Source organism: Hermetia illucens, chromosome 1 (assembly GCF_905115235.1).
Source record: "Hermetia illucens chromosome 1, iHerIll2.2.curated.20191125, whole genome shotgun sequence".
In the NCBI taxonomy this organism is placed as follows: Eukaryota; Metazoa; Arthropoda; class Insecta; order Diptera; family Stratiomyidae; genus Hermetia; species Hermetia illucens.
In genome coordinates, this window is record NC_051849.1 from 109159359 (window position 1) to 109180496 (window position 21138).

Genomic DNA, 21138 nt, shown 5'->3' on the forward strand with positions numbered 1-21138 from the left:
ATATGTGCGCCGTCATGTCAGCCGATGTCATGCTATTTCTTGACAGTTTACTCTTTGCGTGCTATTTGTTTCTCTGAATCGTCGCGAAAATCATTGATAGAATCCTAATCTTTGCGATAACAACAATTGTAAAGGCAACAATGTTGTGACGAACGGCGAAGCGGTTTTGTGTGCTTGTGTAGATAGACGGAATCAGCAAACCCCGAAGGGATTGTAGAGTGTAGATTCGACGGGAATATTGGGGACGACTAATTGGCTGGAAGCGATAAGTGCGGCGGCGGCCGAGCAGGAAATTGTGTTTAATTGTTGTATTCGCTTGTTCTGTGTTAATTTTGCGCGGTTGGCTATTCGTTCCACAATATTTGCAACATTTGCGGTTCGGGACGTCTGTTTTATGGGTTGCCGTCTAGCGAAAGATGAGACAAATTCTAACATTTCAAGTGAAGTTGTCAACCGCGAAACTATGGCCCGATCAGGAGAGAGGATTGACTTCAAGGCCCGGTTCGAACGCAAAATGTGCCTGGTGAGTTCCATTGATTGTCTCCTGAATGCACCGCGGAGACCTGTACATGTTGATTTGCACCTGATGCACTCCCTCTGCGTCGCGACCTCCTCTAACCAATCCCGAGTGACATCTGGCTGTTTTCATATTCCGCATCACAGACTCACACCTTTTCGTTTTATTTCAGGCAAAGGAAACTCCAGAGCCGGATTTCGACCTTTCGGAGTGCAACCTAAAGGAGATCCCGGCCGGCGTGTTCGTTTTGTGCCGTGTACTGCGTAAGGAACATTTGGACTTGAGCTGCAATAAAATCTCAGACTTTATGGCCGGACCTATGAGTGACCTATCGCTGCTCCAGGTCCTGAATATAAGCCACAACAAGCTGAAAAAACTGCCAGACGATCTGTTTAGGATAGAAAACCTCAGGGTAAGCGACGTGAGCAATTCTAAAGAAGACAAGTCGGGAAACCGGAAGCTTGACGCTTCAGGTATAAAAGGTTTTGTGTTTGCCTATGTGAGAAGCATAAGGCAGTTCTCTATTGGCTGACAGCATTTCAATTGCTCAGTGCTGTCAGCTTCAATAACCTGCCCAGAACTGAGCGAATTAAATATCTCGGTCAGTGCCATTAACCAATGGAGAACTGCGCTATGAAATTCCTTCACGCATTAATGCGACCTGGATGAAGGGCATTCCACAACTGGTGTTCTTTGTGATCGACGTATCAACAAACGTCTTAAATTTAAAATTTACCGCAATGTCGTCTGCCTTGCCGCATTGAATCGATTTTAACCTTCATACGTTCTTCTGGTCATTTCTGACCAAAATTGATTTTTCGTTGACTCTGTATTAGCTGTTTGTTATTCAATGAACTTTAAATATGGTAACTGATAATTTATTTTCTTCCTAAACATGTTAGACACCAGAGTATTTTTAAAAAATGCTCCGTTCTTGCACAGTAAAAAATGTTACGTTTAAGTTCCTTGGGTCAAAAACGACCAATCGAATGAATTTTGCGAATTCTGGGGATAAATTCCAATAGGAAAATTGTTTTCTTGTATTGCATAGCATCCTATATGTGTTGCAATGTATTTCATCATCTTATTGCACATAGCGTGCAATGTATTGCATCATCCTCGAAGGGCTATAAAAGCGCGAAGTCATTGAACAAGTGTATCATTTGGTAAATCGTTGCCGTATAGTTTAGTTGCATAAAAGCATGGACTTTATCGAAGTAGCGGAGAGTTTTAGTGACGAGGACGAGGAAGTATCCGAAATTGAAGATTATGAATCGGGCGATGAAGAAATTGAAGTTTCGGACGACGACCTTGAAGAAATTATTCTGGAAGACCTACCCGAATATTTATCTAGAGACAAAACTATACAATGGTACGAACATCCTTTCCGACATTCACGAAGAAGTACAAACCCATCACTACAACCCGGAATAACACGCTACGCCGCTTCAAGGATCTCTGATATTCAGTCATCATTCGATCTATTTCTACCACCGCAGTTGGAAACGATAATTTTGCGAAATACGAATCGGGAAGGACGTAGAGTCTTAGGAGCCACTTTTGAAGATATCGATACGCCAACTTTGCGAGCTTACATCGGACTTTTGATTCTTGCAGGAGTGTACCGATCTAACAATGAAGCAACTGAAAGTTTGTGGGATGCTGAAATAGGACGTCCAATTTTTCGAGCCGTCATGTCGAACAAAACGTTCAAGAAGATCTCACGATTCATTCGTTTTGATGATCGGTCCACGAGGAGTAGCCGCCGGGAAACAGACAAGTTTGCACCCATCCGCGAGCTGTGGGACTCGTGGGTAGATATTTTACCAAAACTCTACAATCCGCAAAAGAATATTACCATTGACGAGCAGCTGGTTCCCTTTAGGGGCAGATGTCCTTTCAGGCAATATATGCCAATGAAACCTGCTAAATATGGAATGAAGAATTGGGTAGCTTGCGACAGCGGTACAAGCTACGTCTGGAATATACAACCTTACACCGGAAGAATAAACAATACACCAGAAAGAAATCAAGGAATGCGAGTCGTTCAAGACCTGACTGCTGGATTAAAAGGTTACAACATTACGGTAGATAATTTTTTTACATCCTATGAACTTGCACAAAAGCTCTTGAAACGAGGGATTACATCAGTTGGAACAATTCGAAAAAATAAACCTTCGATTCCGAGAGTTCTTTTGGAATCAAAGAAGTGGCCTGCACAAAGTTCGAAATTCGCATTTACCAAAGATACGACGTTGGTTACGTATGTACCAAAGAAAAATCGAAGCGTTATTTTACAGAGCACACTACATACTACTAATTCTATAAATAATAAGGAGAATAAAAAACCGCTTATCATCGAAGATTATAATGCGTCGAAAGGTGCGGTAGATACTTTGGATAAACTTGTCGCTTGCTACTCAACGAAAAGAAAAACTAAAAGATGGCCAGTAGCAGTTTTTTGCAACATTATTGATATATCGTGTTATAATGCATTTATATTGTTTACTCAGGTAGAACCGGATTGGAACAAAAGTAAACTCTACAGGCGGCGACTTTTTTTGGAGCAGCTCGGTTGCGCACTGGTGAATCCATATATGCAGATGAGGAAGTCTCTTCCTAGAGCCTTAGCGTCTGCAGACATTGTATTGAAAAGCAGAAATTTAACTGATGACACCAATAACACTACAACAACAAAAGAGGAATCTGCCAAAAGAGGACGATGCAAATTTTGCCCTAAAGACATAAAAACCTCATTTACTTGTAACAATTGTAAAAGGTATGTGTGCAAGCGACACTTTATTGTAAAGTGCAAAGACTGTTAAAACAATATAATGTTTTGAATACTAATAAAAATTATTATCGTTTCTTGAATTTTTTTCATGATTTCTTTACATTTTCTTCATGTGGTCAAAAATGACCATAGGACCTTCAACGCTAGTTGAAAAGAGGGTCGTATGAAGGTTAATAAGGTTTTGTTTTACACAAAACCTTAAAAAGGAGCTAAAGCTTCAGGTCTACTGCTTGATTCTGAAACGCAAATATGCATTTCGTGTATGTCTATATTTCCCATTCGCATGCAAAATCGTTTGCATTTTCGTGTTTTTTAAGGTTTAGTGTAAAACAAAATCTTATTAAAATCGATTTATTGCGTGTCTGTCATGTGCATTATTCTCAGAAACGGCTACATCAATTGGCATGAAATTTGGTCGGGAACTGCGAACTGTGAACGCGGACGCGTGCAGGGAGTAATATCCTACGTTGGGTTTAAACGAGACCCACACATACAAAATGTTTCTCCTCCAAATATAGGTATATAGGGTATCAAATGAAAGGTGTTGATCAGTACTTTGTGAACCCTATGTTAGTTTTGACACCAATTTCAAACAAGTCGGGAAACCGGAAGCTTGACGCTTCAGGTATAAAAGGTTTTGTGTTTCCCTATGTGAGGAGCATAACGTAGTTCTCCATTGGCTTATAGCATTGACCCGAGATATTGAAATCGTTCAGTTCTGGGCAGGTTACTTCCATTGCCAGAACTCAGCGATTTAAATATCTCGAGTCAACGCTATCAGCCAATGGAGAACTGCGTAATTAAATTGTTTCACGCATTAATGCAACTTGGATGAATTCCCCAACTGGTGTTCTTTGTGATCGACGTATCAGCGCACGTCCCAAATCTAAACTTTACTGCAATGTCGTCCGTCTGCCACTCTCTATAGTTCTAAGTGTTGGCCGACTATAAAGGACAATGAACGGCGTCTTGCGGTAATGGGGACGAAGATGTTGCATTGCACTGGTGGCGTGACACGTTTTGATTACGTCTGAAATGAGAATATCCGCGATCGATATGGGTTTGCATCGATCGTGGGAAGAGAGGCGTTTTCGATGGTGTGGTCACGTAATTCACGCTAACGAGAACTCAACAACCAGCATTGATCAGAACATCGAAAGCAATGGTAAGCAACCAAAAAACCGGCCAAAACAACGGTGGCTTGATACGCTGGATGGGGATTTAAAGATCTCGCGATTACATCCTGATGAGGCATTTGATAAAATAAAATGACGAAACCGATCATCACGAGCCGACCCCGCTTGTGAACTGAAGGCGACGAGTGCACGACAGCTCCGTGTAATATAGCTGAAAATTCCATTGCCCTCTATTTTCTAGAAAGCGATTTAAATAAATCATTTGATGGAAAGCCCTGTGTTGATAATGGTCAACCTCATACACTTCACGCCCTCAGGTTAATATTATTAGCGAATGAAAACAATTTAACCAACATCAAATATAAAAAAGGGCTAGGGAGAATTAGATTCTTCTTGAATGGAATTTTAATATTTCACTGGAATTTCAATTATTCTCGTTAATTATGACGTCAGCATCTTATTTGTATGGCTTAGGATGCTGTTAATTAGCGCGAAATTGATAACTTTCCCACTAATAGTTGGATTGGCATGTGTATGCACGAGGCTGTCCTCTATGTCGGTGCAAAGTTTAGTACACTTAGGATGAACTTAAGGGGAGTTTTTTAGTCTATTTCTAAAAGTTGATAATATACTATTAGAAAATTTTTTGAGCAGATACCGGAATGGGACATCTCTCGAAGATTAGATTTCACATAAGTGTTTTACACAAAGCCTTAAAAAGGGCTGCAGATAAATAGATTCTTGATAAATGTGACTTTAATATTCCACGCGAATGACAATTATTCCGGGTAATTATGACGTCAGCATCTGATTTGCATGGCTTTGGAAGCAGCAAACTCGCGCGAAATTGCTAAGTTTGAACTGCTATAACTTTGGCGTTAATTGCCTGATTTCCATGAAATTTAGCACGTATATACAAAATATTGTCCCCTATGCTGGTACAAAACTCGGAGGTCCTAGGATGAATTTAAGGGGGGTTTTTCAGTAAATTTCTAAAATGTAGTAATATACTATCATTAAGTTTATTTGAGCAGATATCGGAATGGGACATATTTTGAGGCCTAGATTTCATCTAGGCGCACCACTCTGATTTTTTTCGGATTTTTGGGTTGGGTAGTTTCCGAAAATGAATCCTGTCTCACTTCAAATGCGTACATTTTGACTCCTTACTCACGCAATTTATGCCAAAACTAATGTCAGTTTCGGAAAGTACAAATCGAGACCTTTCATTTGATACCCTACACAACTATATCCGGTGAAAACATTTTTGAATCCCCCCTTTGCATGTATGGGGAGCCCCCCTTTAAACTCCACCTAAATTTATGCCACTCACTGTATGCGTGGGATTTCATAGTTCCCATCTGTCCACCAAATTTCGTTTGGATCGATTTAGCCGACAGACAGACATTGAATCGATTTTAATAAGGTTTTGTTTTACACAAAACCTTAAAAAACTACCAAATGAATCACAATTATCCTAGTTGGTGGACCGTAGAAAAATGTTCTGAATAAGTCGTGAAAATTTCAAAGAATTTCGTTGGATAGATTTTGGGCTATGGCGGCAGATTTTTAACATGCAGTTTCGAGAAAAACGCATTTAAAAAGTAGAATGAGCTTTTAAGTCATAAAACCTTAACTCACCATTAATCTGCTATACCTAGTCCATAAACCTTAGGTTTCTTCAAGAAACACATGCACGGCCTTGGCTTCAATTCTTGTCCTTTTAGCGAAGTCATTCGAATGTCATTCGGACCGATAAATACCAGTTTTATTACGGCGATCAACATGAATCTAGCAAGTGACTTATCACGTGTTTAAGACTATAATTCCCGAACGAGTCCGAATATCTAAAAATCACTTTGCCCATATGTTCTATACTATATCTAGATACAATTGATGCCAGAAAAAAAATTCGATTTCGCGGATCCGACACCCGGGATGACTCCCTTAAGTCCAGAATATACACCGCATATCGCTGGTATTCTTCTTTGAGTTGCAGAAAGCGAGTATTGGTTGTTGTCGAGGATCATGTGCACACCCCACAAACCAATCGTTAGACATTTTGAATAGTCAGAGGTCGTGACCGTGAAGTCGGTTCCTATCCACAAATTGTCATCCCCTATAATCGCCTTTACAACAAACAGGGAATATATTCTTAAATCCAACTATACAGTATCTGTCCATCGAATTATGAGCAATGACATTTTTTGAGAAAATTTACTATATCATTGGGTTTTTGATTGTCAGGAAAAATCAAAATATGCTGTCACATTCATTAGTTTTTCACCTACCTAGGTTGGGATGTTAAAATAGAATTAGAACCGTTATTATACCTTCATGCAGCATGTCGCATCTTGCCATTCACCCATAGCTAGCATGATTTATTTAAATTCCTTGAATCTTGATGGCCCGGCAATTCTCCGGACTTAAACTCATTAAAGATAATTGTTGGACTTATCTGAAACGCAAGGTATATCAAGTTGGGAACACTACGCTTACAAATTTCAAAGACAACATAAAGCATATAAGATATGTTGACCTTCATTTAAAAACAATTATTATATTTTGTAATCGCAATATACCTGATCGCATGATTGATGCAGTCAAAAAAGGGGCGGGGTTACAAAGTATCAAATGTAAGAGGATGTTAGGCTTCAACAATATTACACACATGTCACTCAAATAATAAAGTCATGTTTTCTTAATCTAAATTGAAAACTTTGGTTGTTATCGCTGCCTAAGTTAAAACTTTGCATATTTTATATGAAGCTAAAGCTATTTCAGCAAAATATATTTGGCGTATAAACATGAAATGAAAGTAAAATTCCGCAAATAAATCTCTTTTCGTCATTGATCTAATATTATCTAAATATTATTTTACAAATTAAATGTAGTTTTGATCATTAAACAGGAAAAATACTTTGATGTATATGCACAAAAATAAACAGATTCCAATTTCCTTTAGGTCAATGAGCATTTTATTATTCACAGAATATATATTTCGGCAGCCACTTGATGTCTTATTCAGCGGAATACGCCTAGAAATGTCCTTAATCTAAATATATTTTAAGTATTTTAATGTAATTATCTTAAGAACTAAACCTAAATTATATGAATGAATGCAGATATGGGTAATATAATGTATTCAAACGGTGCTCCTGCTCTTTCCCAATGAAGAAACTCTCGTAAAGTTCCAATTTATTTAAGCACCGTTACCCTTTCCATTTTATGGTCATGTTCCAAAATGTGCCGTACGACTGCAAAATTGATATGGTTTTCTGTCCTTTTTTACTAGCTCAGCTTCCTTTAAATGTTAATTGACCCGAGTGTGGATTATTCATTTGTTTTGCCCTATGTAAGTACATGGGCAATCTTCGGAAGACATCCTGTAGATCTAAGTGTAACCTCGCGGTGTTTCTAGAGATCAAATTATTTGAAATAAGACTTGCCCTTTCTTTTCGCTGGTGATATTTATTGACCTTGCAAATACCGATAATTCGGGAACCACAAGTCTTGTAGCACTGATGAAGGGAACAAATGGTTCCTGATATTTCAAGAAGGACTGGTATTTGCAAGGTTAATAAATATTACTAGCGAAAAGAAAAGGCAACTTCTAATTATTGCAAATCCTGTAGATGCCACTTTTTTCCTCTTACTTCTTCGGGTCTTCTTACAGAATAGCGCTTGAATACAACTCTGCATGTAATCCGTTAAGGAAACTGGTCTAGTTATGTTTACTAAGAACATTAGGTGAGGCAGCTACATGTTACCCATCTTATCAGGGGCGGAAATTCAGCTGGTACAAACAGTCAAGTATTTAGGAGTACATTTCGATTGGAAGCTCCATATCCAGAAACAATATCAGAAATCCTGTAGATAGCTCTGGTGCTGTAAGACTGCGATAGGTAAGATCTGGGGCTTTTCACGGCAACGGATTCTTGGAATGTATACATTCTTAATAAAACCCGATTGGATGTATGCATGTATCGTCTGGTGGCGGAGACTGGACTTTGCTAACAGCACGAAGAAGCTGGCGCAAATCCAAAGGCTCGGTTGCCTAAATATAACTGGAGCAATAAGTACTATGTTGACCTGCTCTCCTAAATCTACCCCCTACTCATTTGGAGATGAAACGGAAGGCAGTCAATGACCCATATAATATAGACTTGATACATCTGGAAATTGCTTGAGAAACATCGGGTGGCCGGGCGATTCCCATCGCTAGTAATGAGGAAACTGACAGACGACCAAAATCTTCGTAAAAGAACCTGGGGCCACTAGAGCGACATTTTTATTTTGTTAAGGGGGGGGGGGGCATGAAAACCCTAGTAAAGTTTTTAACGGGCACTGCTCCTTAAACTACCATATGGAAAAATTAGGGTAACGGTTTCAGCTATATGCAGCCAATCTGAGAAGGAGATGTACTTGCACTTCATATGCAGCTGCTCGTCCTCCTCACTTCTCAGACAAAGACACCGCGGTAAGGTTTTCTTCAGCGAAGAATCTGCGCACTCTCTGCTAATGGAGAATGTTGTCGAAGGCTACAGGCGGAAGGCAATTGAATAGACGATTATTGAAGATAGTACAATAGGCCTGACAAAGGCCTGAGTGCTGGGAACTGCGACTCCCCCCACTTAACTAACTAAACAGCCTTGCTTTCAACTTATCTTTATTTTCGCATGGCATTTAATAGCGGTTATCTTACGCAATATTTTTAATTGAACCCTTTGTAACAACTCGATAAAATATTTCCTAATTCCCAAAGTTGGATTCCATAAGTCGATATAGTATTTCCACCAGCTTTGTAGAAGAAATGTTTCAGTTCCCAGGCTAATGATGTCGGTGTGAAGTGAAAACAAGTCGGGAAACCGGAAGCTGGACGCTTCAGGTACGAAAGGTTTTGTGGATTTCTTAGTACGTAGCACGTAATATATCCATATATTATGTGAGAGTATCCACTTTCGGGTGATATCGATTATGAAGTCTTCAATTTTCAAAGAAGCAACAAATTTGAGGTATTATAACCTTGTTAGTAATAGTGCGATTTCCACCAAACTTGGTAAGATCATGCTCTATATTATAGCCTATATCACTACAAAATTTCATGGTACTAGGATGAACTTAAGGGGGGTTTCTAACCAATTACAAAAAATTGTAGTAATATACTATTATTAACTTCATTTAAACAGATATCGGCATGGAAGGTATTTCGGAGCCCAGGCACCATATAGTGGCAGCCTCCTGATTTTTTTCAGATTTTTGGGTTGGGTAGTTTCTGAGAATGGCCCCCTTAAAGAAGTGACCACTTTCAACCCCCCGCGCTCCCCACCCTTCCAACGAATGTCAAAACTAAGATCGGCTTTGAAAAGTACTAATTGAGACCTTTAATTTGATACCCCACATGACTATATTTGATGAAAAAAAATTTTACACCCCCCTTTTGCATGTATGGGGACCCCCCCTTAAATTCGACGTAAAAGGATGTAATTCACTGTATGCGTGAGCGTTCACAGTTCCCACCTTTCTACCAAATTTGGTGCCAATCGCTATAACCGTCTCCGAGAAAAATACGTGTGACGGACAGACAGACAGACGGACAGACAGACAGTAAACCGATTTTAATAAGGTTTTGTGTTTACACAAAACCTTAAAAAGAGAAGTGGTCAAATATTATTATCTTAATACGTAAAGGTGCCTACTTCATACGCAATCGATGTAAGGGAGTACCTTCTCCCATCGAGAAATTCCTGCTATATCTCATCGAATGTTCCTTTTTGATGTATATCTGACAAAGTTAGTCTCAGTTTCCTGTGTTTCAGCCTACAGAAGCGAAACAGCACAAAGGGGAACACAAACATTAATGCCGACCGGGATTCGAAGTAACGAGATCGACAAGTTGGCACTCAACCATTTCGACCACGGAATTAGCTGCAACTGAGTGTCCAACAATACCCAGAATCCACCATTCGTGGTGACTACTCCGTCCTAAGCATGATAGTTACACTTTGTTTTTGAGTATGATTACCACTTAGTCTCAGGTCTCTCATGTACCTCCGTTTGCCCTATTTGCTTATTTCCTGTAACTTTTATTCTAAGGTAAATCCTTACATAGTTCATAAGGCATAAGGTTGTGTAGTTTAATAGATCTTTTATATCTGCAACAATTTTTTTTTCAATCCTCAATCAGAGCGATTTTATAGCAATTGCTTTCCATAATTGTTTTCATAGGAATTACATCTATCAGACAATCTTCTAACGCGACTACCAAAAACCATTAACAGACTCAACCGCATAGAATTCCTAGATATATCTCATAACCGTATAGAAACAATCGAAGAGGTCAGTTGCATGCCAACACTCCGAATCTTGAATGTATCTGGAAACAGCCAGTTGCGAGAAATTCCGTCGTGCCTGTCGACCTGCGATAGTTTACGCGATTTAATTCTAGATCAGGATACACTCGAGTGGCCTCCTGCTCAAGTAATCGCTGCAGGTACTGAACATATTCTAAAGTTTTTGACAACGGGAGAGTTAAACGTAGGAGATGTGGAAGTAGCCTGCGAAGCGAAAGAAAAGATGAGTTCAAGCAGAGAAGATGTAAAATAATAGTGGAAATCTAAAAAAGAAAAACAAATTTCAACCAAATATTCTACAGGCCTTAATGAAGCTGCTGGTTGATCGAGAAAGGCAGAACCAGACAGTTGAAAATAAACTAAAGACTGTGCCACCGACTGACGATGGCTACGGGAATGAGAATGTAAGCTATTAAGCGCTAGTAATAGGATATTATATATTAAACTTGATTTTTAAGGCACTAATCGAGCAGCTCCATATGCGGCAACAGAAGCAGAAGCAGAAAGTAGTAGATTTTGGAATAATTATTGGATTTAAGATATGAATTAATATTTTTGGGGTTTTCAATTCTAGTTGCTCCAAGCAGTACTATTCCAACAAAATCAAACCGAGGGCCTAGTGAGTAGAATACAGCAACGGAAGGACCAAGAGCGTGATCTCCTTATAAAGGATATTAAAGCAGGTACAGCGATTACTTCTTTCAGGTGGTTTATTGCTAATCTTTTTTCCAGCTGAACAGAACGCCAACCTGGTGATAGATAAATTATTGGCACTACGTAATGGACCCGATCCTGCCTTGCTCGAAAAAGAGCGTTTGGAGGAGGAGAGATTACTAGAAAAGGTAATAAACATAATACATAGATGATCTTATAACGCGTCAACACCATCAACCCTTTCACCAAACACATAGCTTCATTTGGAGCATTCCGAACTCCGTAAACAAGAAATACTCGCAACAATGGTGGAAGTTCTTCACAACGAAGACAATAAGCTATTAGATTATCAACAAAAGCGAAATCTAACAAATCAAGATATTCTAGAACGTGAATTGGAGAGTTCGAGGCAACTAAAAGACTTTTTCTGTGACTATGAAAGGAACAGGAGTGATATTATCCAGAAGATTTGTGAAGATGAGGAATTACAGAAGGAAGCCGTGGCCACACTCATTGGAATGAATGATGCTCGCACCTGGGGTCTAGTGGAGCAGCTGAAAATTGTCGAAGCACAACTTGCAAATATGACACAAATTGAAATAGATAAGAAAACATTTTCATCGATTGATCAAATGGTAAATATACAATATTTTTTCACTGTATTTTCAATATTCTGCATTGAGACTAGGGAACCTATGTTTTCAATATTCGGTTCTCATTTGAATTATCGATCATTGGGAAATCACTGCCGGTTTTTTTTTGGTTTCTCTGAGAGTGCGTAAATTCTATTGAAAATTTCTTCCTCCGTTTCCCCCGACTTTTAAATTACGAAGAAAACGGTGCATAATATTTCAAATCGTGTTTCATTTCAGAATGAATTGGCTGATAAACGTATGCGCCTTACGTTTGTTCTTATGGATCTACTTGATCAACAAGAAAGCCGAAGGAAGGAAGTAATATTAACTCATTTCACGCTAGAAAATATATTTAGTAATAATTTTTTTATGTTTAGCTTTTAGATACGCTAATGTGTATGGAGGCACAGAAACGTAATGAAGAAGATTTTTGGCTGCTACAGTATCAACGCCTCATTGATTCTCGTCCTTTGGAGTTTTCAATTAAAACTCATTCCATAGACCCACTTCTGGGTTACAGTTTTCTCGTGAACGGAGTCATACATTGTTTGCCATTTCTGCAGAAACTTTGGCAAAACAGTAACATTCGTATTGAAGATCTAAGAGATGATGATTTGGAAGCTTGTGGGGTTACACAAGAAAAAGATCGAAAACTCATTCTGAAGTCGATTAGAGACTTTATTAACTGAATCTGGAACTGTACAACCTCGCCTTGTGGAAACGCCAACAGCGCCAGTCGAAGTGCCATCCACTAGTACTCAAGAAGGGAACGACCCTATCACAACGGATTCAGATTCGCTATCTGAATGTGTTGTTTGCATGGAAAGAACGGTAAGTACAGTATCTGTTATTGATGCAGGGTGGGCTTCAATCAATGGGTCCCTGTTTGTTCATGGGAGGCGCTGCCTATATGACGAAATGCTTGATAGCTAAGATCGGCACGATTGTAATGGGTTAACTGAAGCGTGTTTTGGTGCTTCTTTTTAATTTGAATGTGAAAATGTTTTTCAACTTGCTATCCAACCGTGTCTCTCTGTTGATCATATTACTATTATTATTTGCGGCTTGAATTGAAATTTCAAAATCTGTTTATGTTATCTATGTATGAAACGGGACCATTCGATTCGAGCCTTCTAATTATCAATTTGAGGGCATTTGACTGCAATATTTCAACTGTTCAGTTAACAGTCGTTATCATTCATAGCCCGCAACGTTCATCACTGCCTGCTCATAGAAATAGACGAAAGGTAGTAGTATGGTAATACATCAAGTGAGATAGCCATTCGATGTCTTTAGATCCTACTATTCTGACTATGTTTCACTGGTTTCAATTCCTTACTTCATCTGTTTTTTTTCGATTTTGAGAAGGCTTTCTATAGTGTCAGCACTGAACGTATCTGAAGCTGCTCTGTGTACAACTCGGGGAGAATATATCGTATCTCTACGCTAAAACTTTGGATCTGAAAACTTGTTTCGAGAAAAACGTGTTCAAAAGCTTGGCGCTCTTAGCAAAAGGAGAATTGGTCTATTTCGTGTGGATTAAAAACTTGTTGCAGCTCAAATCTCCACTTTTGATTGTTCGTTCTAATTCTAGTTTGTTGGAGGAAAATGTTTGTAAGTCATAGCTTACTTTATAAGACGCGCACAAATCTCTTTTAATCTCGACGGAAATCCTTTGAAATGCACTCTCCATCTTATCTTTCCAAGAGAATAACATACATGTGAAAAGAGGCTGTACATTTTTTTTCCACTGAAAATACTGATGTAGATAACAAATGAAATGTGCGTAGGAAATTTCTCGAGGATACACTGTATATCGAGTCCGCTTCGGGCGGGGACCGAGTCCAATACACCGTATATCGTCTCCGCTATTAACGTGTACAAATTACCACTGAAAATCATTTGAATTTTATTTTCTATATATCCTGGTGAATGAAAAGTATACATCATCGCTGTTTTGAGAAAGTTGGCTCTCAAATAATCAGATGTAAAAAACATATCACCTATGTGAAGCCTTTCAACATATTTATAAAGGAAATTTCCGACAAATTCAATGTTTATAAAAGGTAAAGGTAAAGAGTACCATAGCCCAAATTAACAGATGGTCAGATTCTGGCTGTTTGTTTTCTAAAAGCTAGAGCGATTGAGTCATGACGTATGACGGGCTGATTGAGTAAGCGCCATCAGGCCAGAATGAAGTAGAGCATCGATCACATCAAACCATGTTGGGGATGCAAAGATAGTTGAGTTATTTTTAGCAACCCCTCTGTGCCATCGTACGCATTTAAACTTTGCTTGCTGAGATCAAAAAATGATCCGCGCTAGAGATTTGTTCCAATATTGATCTCTTCCAATTTCTATATGCCCCAAGTCGAGGAAAGTCAGTACCACCTGTCAATTTTTGCAAAGTGATCTACCTGGTGACGAGGCATTTTCTGTCCCACACATAAAAAGGGAGATATCACACAGTGCAGCAATTATAGAGGTATCACGTTACTGAGTACCATCTATAAAATATGTCCGGATAGCTGAGTGGTTAGAGCACAAGGCTATCGTACTATCAGTCAGAACTTGCCGGTCTCAATACATGCTGTAAGCAGAACTATCAAGTATTGCTTGAGGCTCATATCGGTAAACCGGACATGTTCCCGTGATCAGCCCATACTTGTATGCAAGGTTTTGATGGATAACCTTACATACAGCATTATGCTTGATGATGTATTGCACCGATGCCATAACAGTACAGCCAGAAATGAGATGGTCCAACGTCTCTAACGCCGAACCACACATTCTACACTGGTCGTTCTCCACCCGTCCTTTCATGATGAGCTTTTTATAAGCTCGGGTGGCGACCACGCCATCCTGAATGGCACACATGAACCCCTCCGTCTCAGCAAAGAACTCCCCAGCACACAGTCATCTGTTCGACAAATGGCTGCCAAGGACAATTCACGTGTTTACCGTGCATTGCCTTCGACTTCCATTCATCGATCCGCTCTTGGTCCGACTTCACCCCACTCAGAGGATTGAAAGATCGATTCTTCAAGTTAAGTGGAGTCAGTCCACAGTCTGCCTTACAGACAGCCGCATGCAAGGTATTCGCCTGTTCTTTGCTATAAAAATAAGCACGCAGCGAGTCGACTTGGCGATGATGTTGGGTCGCCACGTCAACCACGCCCCTACCTCCGATATCACGAGGCAGGTTCATCCGCTCCACAGCAGACTTTGGATGATGCATTCGGAATTTGGACATAGTTGTCCGTATCCGCCGCTGAACGTTTTCCAGATCGGTCTTCGTCCACGTCAATATTCCGAATGCATACGCCAGTGAATGGATAGCAAATACATTCAACGCGCTTATTTTATTCTTCCCCGAGATATGCGATTTCAGCACCAGCTTTACACGGTCGCAGGAATTCAGACAGCAGAGCATCCATTGAGATCACCAACTCGAGCATGGGTTCCTTGTAGAATTCCTAGGTACTTGTAGAAGTCTGTCTCGGTCATAGCTTCGATGTGGAGGTCACCAATGCTATGTTCCGGCATGCGGCTCGTGATGATCCTTTGCGGATGGCTTGGATTCGACACTTCTCTAATCCAAACTCCATCCGAATATCACGGCTGAACAGGCCTATTATTCGCAACAGACTTCTAAGATGGTTGTCAGTACCAGTATACAGCTTGATGTCATCTAGGTACATCAAGTGTGTCAAGTTCAGTACTTAGCACGTAGGCCATACTTTATTGCAAAACCATGCACTCTAGCATCATTCAGTAGCCATGAGAGGGGGTTCAGTGCCATACAAAACCAAAGGGGACTCAACGAATCCCCTTGGAAGATGCCCCTCCGAATACGGATGGGCTCTGAGGTATTAGCACCCTCAGATGTACGGACTGATAAGGTGTTATGTCACCCTTCCATGACTATCACAAAAAACTTGATTAGTTTCGGATCAATGCGATACAGATGTAGGATATCGATTAGCCAGATATGCGGAACGCTATCAAAAGCCTTGGCATAATCGATATAGCAGCTGAAGAGGTTTCTTTGGCCTTTAGTTGCTTGTCCTACAATTACCGAGTCGATAATGAGTTGCTCTTTGCAACCCCTTGACCCAACCCGGCAGCCCTTCTGCTCCTTGGACAGAATGTTGTTGGTCTCGAGGTGCGCATTGATCCTTCCACTAATAATGGACGTGATGAATTTGTAGAGGGCTGGTAAGCAAGTGATCGGTCTTGTGTCTGCGGGGTCGTGCACCGTGTCCTTCTTAGGGATAAGAACCTCATTTATACTGCGTGCCAACCGACTGTGTATGCCGGTAAATTTCTTATACCAGAAATTCTGCACCCGATCCAGACCTGGGCCGCTCCAGTTCTTCGAACTGTTTATGGCTTGTCGAACTTTCTCTTCGGTAACATCCGCAAAATTCATGCCAGGGGTATTGGCATAGCGGGTGCCATCGGGTAACCCTCAAAGTCCACCCCAATACTCTTTCGCTTCTGTCACCAAGAACTGTATTTTCTGGACGCTCTGTTGGGATTCGTTGAGAAATCTGAAAAAACTCCGCTGATTCCTCGCGTATGTTGCATTCTGGAATGACTTTCGCCATACCGTCGTAACCGACTGCATATGACAGAAAGCTCCTGTTTTAGTGTGTCCAGAATTTCAACTACGGGTGTCTCACTGGGGATGGCATAGTTCCGGTAAATCCTCTGCACTTTATTTCTCACCCGTCTGCTGGCATTGCCAGTGCCGGTCTGAATGAGTCTAGCAATGTCCTTAGTGAGCCCCGCCGATGTTGCAGACGAATTTTCCATAGTGGATATCTCTGGTCACTCAAACGAATAACGCGAAAGGGAATCTTCCGACCGTGGAATCTGATAGCCGCAACTGCACCACAATACACAAGTGATTGTAGTTGCACCAGCGACATATCAGCACACAGCCGAGATGCAATCTCATCATTGATTTGAGATAGAATTCCCGGAGTTGCTGGAGATGCATAGAGCCTGGGAATACCTGGTCTATGCAAAGGATAAATATCCGAGAATTCTATACACGCTCTTTGGAATTCGTCCCAAACCTCAGTGGAAACCTCAGCTGGACAGTGGAGAAGAGTGCTTCGGCAAGTACTGAAACTGTTGCCTGCAGTGCGACGTGGTGTTGTTAATGCCGCCGCCTCTGCCCCCATCGACTCTCGGTCACCAGTTTCCCCGATGACCTCAAGTCGAACACGTTCCCTGATGGTGGCCGGGATTGTGTCGCTGCGAGTAATAAAGCGGTACTGGTCTGCGACTCGCTGCACAGTCACGTGCGCGAATTGCGGGAAACACTCGACGAATCTCTGGTGCAACAAGGGGCGGTAAGATGTTGTACCCGCCCCTGCCGTTATTTCGTAGTAGGAGCGAATGATGAAGAGATTCATTTCTTCAGTCCATTTCATCCGCTTCCTACGCGAACCTACCGAAGTGGTCACCACAGATTGTGACGAAACAGCTGCAGCAGGCGGAGCTGTGCTCCTGGTCGTCGTGGTGCCTAGACGTCGAACCGCCCCACGACTAGCGGTTTCGACGCCGCGCTATCTATTACGAGAGCCCGACCCAGTCACCTAGTCAGACGACTCCCGTGGGCTATCCGTACCGGACCTCAAATTTCTTCTTCTTCTCATTTTTGGTGGTGCACTTTATCTCTAGCTGCCAGGTGTTGGGGTAGCTTCCTTAGTGAGTAATCTGCAAGACTGCAAAGTTCCTGCACTTTGCTCACCTACCCCCTGAGACGCTGCGATGGCGTACAGCCATTCAGACTGAAGCTATCCATCCCTCCTCCTTTTACAACCGGGCTTGGGACCGGCTTCGGCGGAGTTATTATTATTATCTATAAGATATTCTTCGCTATCTTGCTAGGCCAAAGAGGCTTCACTCCAGGCAAATCAGCAACAGATCAGATTTTCTCTCTGTGGCAAGCGATGGAAAAACTGTTGGAATATAGACATCAGTTGCACCATCTCTTCATCGACTTTAGAGCCGCCTATGACAGCATAGGTGATGAAATCCACGCAAAGTTGTTGGCAGCCAACAGAGCCTATTTCAGCTTACAAAAACTGTTTCACTCGAAACATCTCACCATAGGGTCGAAGCTTTTACTATACAAGACTATGATCTTGTCAGTCATTATGTATTCCTCGGAGACTTGGGTTCTTAGTAAAAAAAAATGCGAACCCTTCGCTGCCTTCGAGAGAAGATTCCTCCGAAGAATTTTTGATCCCCTGCAGGAGGATGGACGATTGCGTCTGGTTGTGGATAAAACGCGGCTCAATAAGTTACGGTAGGTAGGCCACTCAATCCGTATGGGATGAGGATGATTCAGCCCGGAAAGTCCTTAAGGGCAATATCTATAGTAGAAAACACAAGGTGAGGCAGACCCTGCCTGAGATGGAGTGATGGCGTAGGTCAGGACGAGACAGCTTTTAGGGATATCGAATTCGTGGACCTCGGCGCAAAACCGGAATATCTGGAGTTCCTTATTAAGGCAGGTCTAGACCGGATACCGGTTGTCCCGCCATTCATTCTCTGCAATACCTGTATATCCTGATACGTTTATGAGAGTCACCTCAGGTTTTTATTCCGTTGCTTGTTGAGCTTGGTTTTTATAAACTACTGACTGTTCTTAATATATCCAAATGCCAAGCCAGAGCCTTAGTAGATGCTTGACTCTGAAATGTATGTGGTTTTTTTTTGTGAATGTGGATCTATTTTGATTTTAAAATTTCTTCGCAAATTTTCTAGAAACTTAATTCTTTTAAGAGTCATATCATGAAACCTCCTTGAGCCTTTCTCCTGTTGATAACATATATCGCTGTGCAGACGTTATTTCTTTACAATTACGTCTTTTGGGGATGTCAATTTTGTCGGCCAATAATCGAAAGCTTTTTCAAAATCTGGAAGTGCAATTATCACAAAACGACCATTAAGTCGTGGCATGTTCCGCATCAAAGTTCTCTCTATGATTCTATGTGGAAACCTACTTGGAAACTGATCACTACTGTTACACTACTGTTTAGCTCCAAGATTTCATCAACTCATGCTTTTGTCCTCTCATTGGTTTTCTCTGGCCTGAGATAATGACGTGGAAGTGTTGATGAAGAAGCAGAAGTGGTAGTGGTTAAGGTCACGCATTGAACTACGAAATTGCATGCCAATAATGCAATTTTTCCGGCAAATAGTAAGCCACTTTTGATATGTTTTCGCCTTGCCTAAGCTTAGAAATGGTGCGGTATAACAAACAATCAGAGCAAACTATGTTTTATATTTCTCTCCATACTGAATCATAACCCGAACAAACAAATTATAAACGAAATCTGTCTAGACTCAGATCGGCCAAGGTGTAAACCGATAGTTCGCGATAGGATTCATACGCATTTCGGAGCCAACAACAGTCTATAGCCGCGTGTGATCACGCTGCTTCGCAAGGGCCGAGATAAAGCAGCGTCTGATAAGTTTGATTTCTGCCTGACGACAGAGCCGTCGGCAAAAATATTAAATATATATCTTCTCGAATTAGTTTTACTGATGAACATTTGATGGTTATTATGTTGGAATATATAACATTTGACTAACAGGCTAAATTAACTAATCATAATTAACTGAACTAAACAAACCAGTGCAATTATTATTTAATAACAGATGATAGAACAATATTTACAAATTATATATTTTCAGGTAAAGATAATATTTATACCATGCGGACACATGTGTTGCTGTTCCGAGTGCCAACACAGTCTGGAGCTGTGCCCGATGTGCCGAACTGACATCGAACGCAGAATCAATGTCCGTCAACCGTAATTTACCAATCGAACATTCCCTACATTACTAGATGCGTTTGGGAGATTTTTCTACTTTAATATGTCCAACGAATCGATAGAATTCAGACCGCTATGAACAAAGACATGTATTGTGATAAAAATGCCAAAAATATTACAAGAAACGAGCAAAGTTAATCATAAAAGTTACGTAAAACGTAACAATTGAAGTATTAGCCTGTAGATCGGGAATATTTGGCACAATCGATATTACAAGAATTAAATTCGGTTTACTATTTTCCCCTAAACTTGTTCTTGGATTACCAGAAATATTTCAATTTATATTAATTCTAGTGAAAATTTTGTGATGGTTTATGGGTTGAAAGTGACTAACTTGCTAATTTCGATAAAACTGAAATCTATTATAATATTTATGCAAGCGGAGAAAAGTTATTTACTGTTATTTATGCCGCGAACATGGGCATATTATAATATAAAAGCCGCTTGTTTTTGAATCGACAAAGTCACAAATTATTGTAATTATTGTAGCTTTTAAGAAATCAAACGTTTTGAACATAAATTTGAAGTGTCCTTAAAGTAAATATAACTAAGCAGCACGTTATAAGAAAATTTAGTTTGTTAACGCATAAAATGTGCAGTCGCGTTCCAAAATTGATATTGAGATACTGATAGAAGACCTGATCGCCTTTATTATCAGATAATGAATGGAACTAAAATCATTTGCAGGCGTTTCTCTGCACTTATACATTTTATTGATTTGATTTACTCTTTGCACACTGAGCATTTACAGTTTCCTTTTTAAAAGCTATTTATATGGGATACAGTTGTCATTGTCATTTTGTAGCATCTAAACTGTGATGTTGTTGTTTTAGTCTGACCAGCTAATGAAATAAAGTGTTTGCGATTTTTTGAGAGAAAAGATAGATCTTTATATTGTATCAGTTTGTAAGTTTGAAAAATCCATCATCTCTCATCTCTTGCAAGACCTTCCTAGAAACCTACATTCCCCTCCATCTGATCGTTGGTACGTGGCTCATGGATGATCCACTCATTGACGTTGTTGGGATTGTGGGTTTTACTTTATGCCATACTCAACAATTAATTTATTGCTTTTTCTTCCTTTACGTGTGACTTACCCACTATGTCTTCTGCATCCTCGGGGAGATATTTCAGGTATCTAGCGCCCAAAACGAAATAGCCCTTAGTTATGCCTGCAACATCTAGGCGAC

The 21138-nt window shown here is 40.4% G+C and overlaps 1 protein-coding gene across 1 annotated transcript; it reads left to right on the forward strand.

Annotated features, from left to right (window-relative positions):
- LOC119660552 (E3 ubiquitin-protein ligase LRSAM1-like) lies at nucleotides 1-20828 on the forward strand. Its single transcript, XM_038069195.1, is given in 12 exon segments — nucleotides 1-523; nucleotides 690-929; nucleotides 10676-11044; nucleotides 11103-11204; nucleotides 11259-11306; nucleotides 11375-11483; nucleotides 11533-11642; nucleotides 11712-12089; nucleotides 12327-12407; nucleotides 12467-12748; nucleotides 12750-12920; nucleotides 19809-20828. Coding segments are annotated over 12 exon segments (2142 nt in total). The 5' UTR covers nucleotides 1-394; the 3' UTR covers nucleotides 19932-20828.
- Nucleotides 20829-21138: the final 310 nt, after the last annotated feature.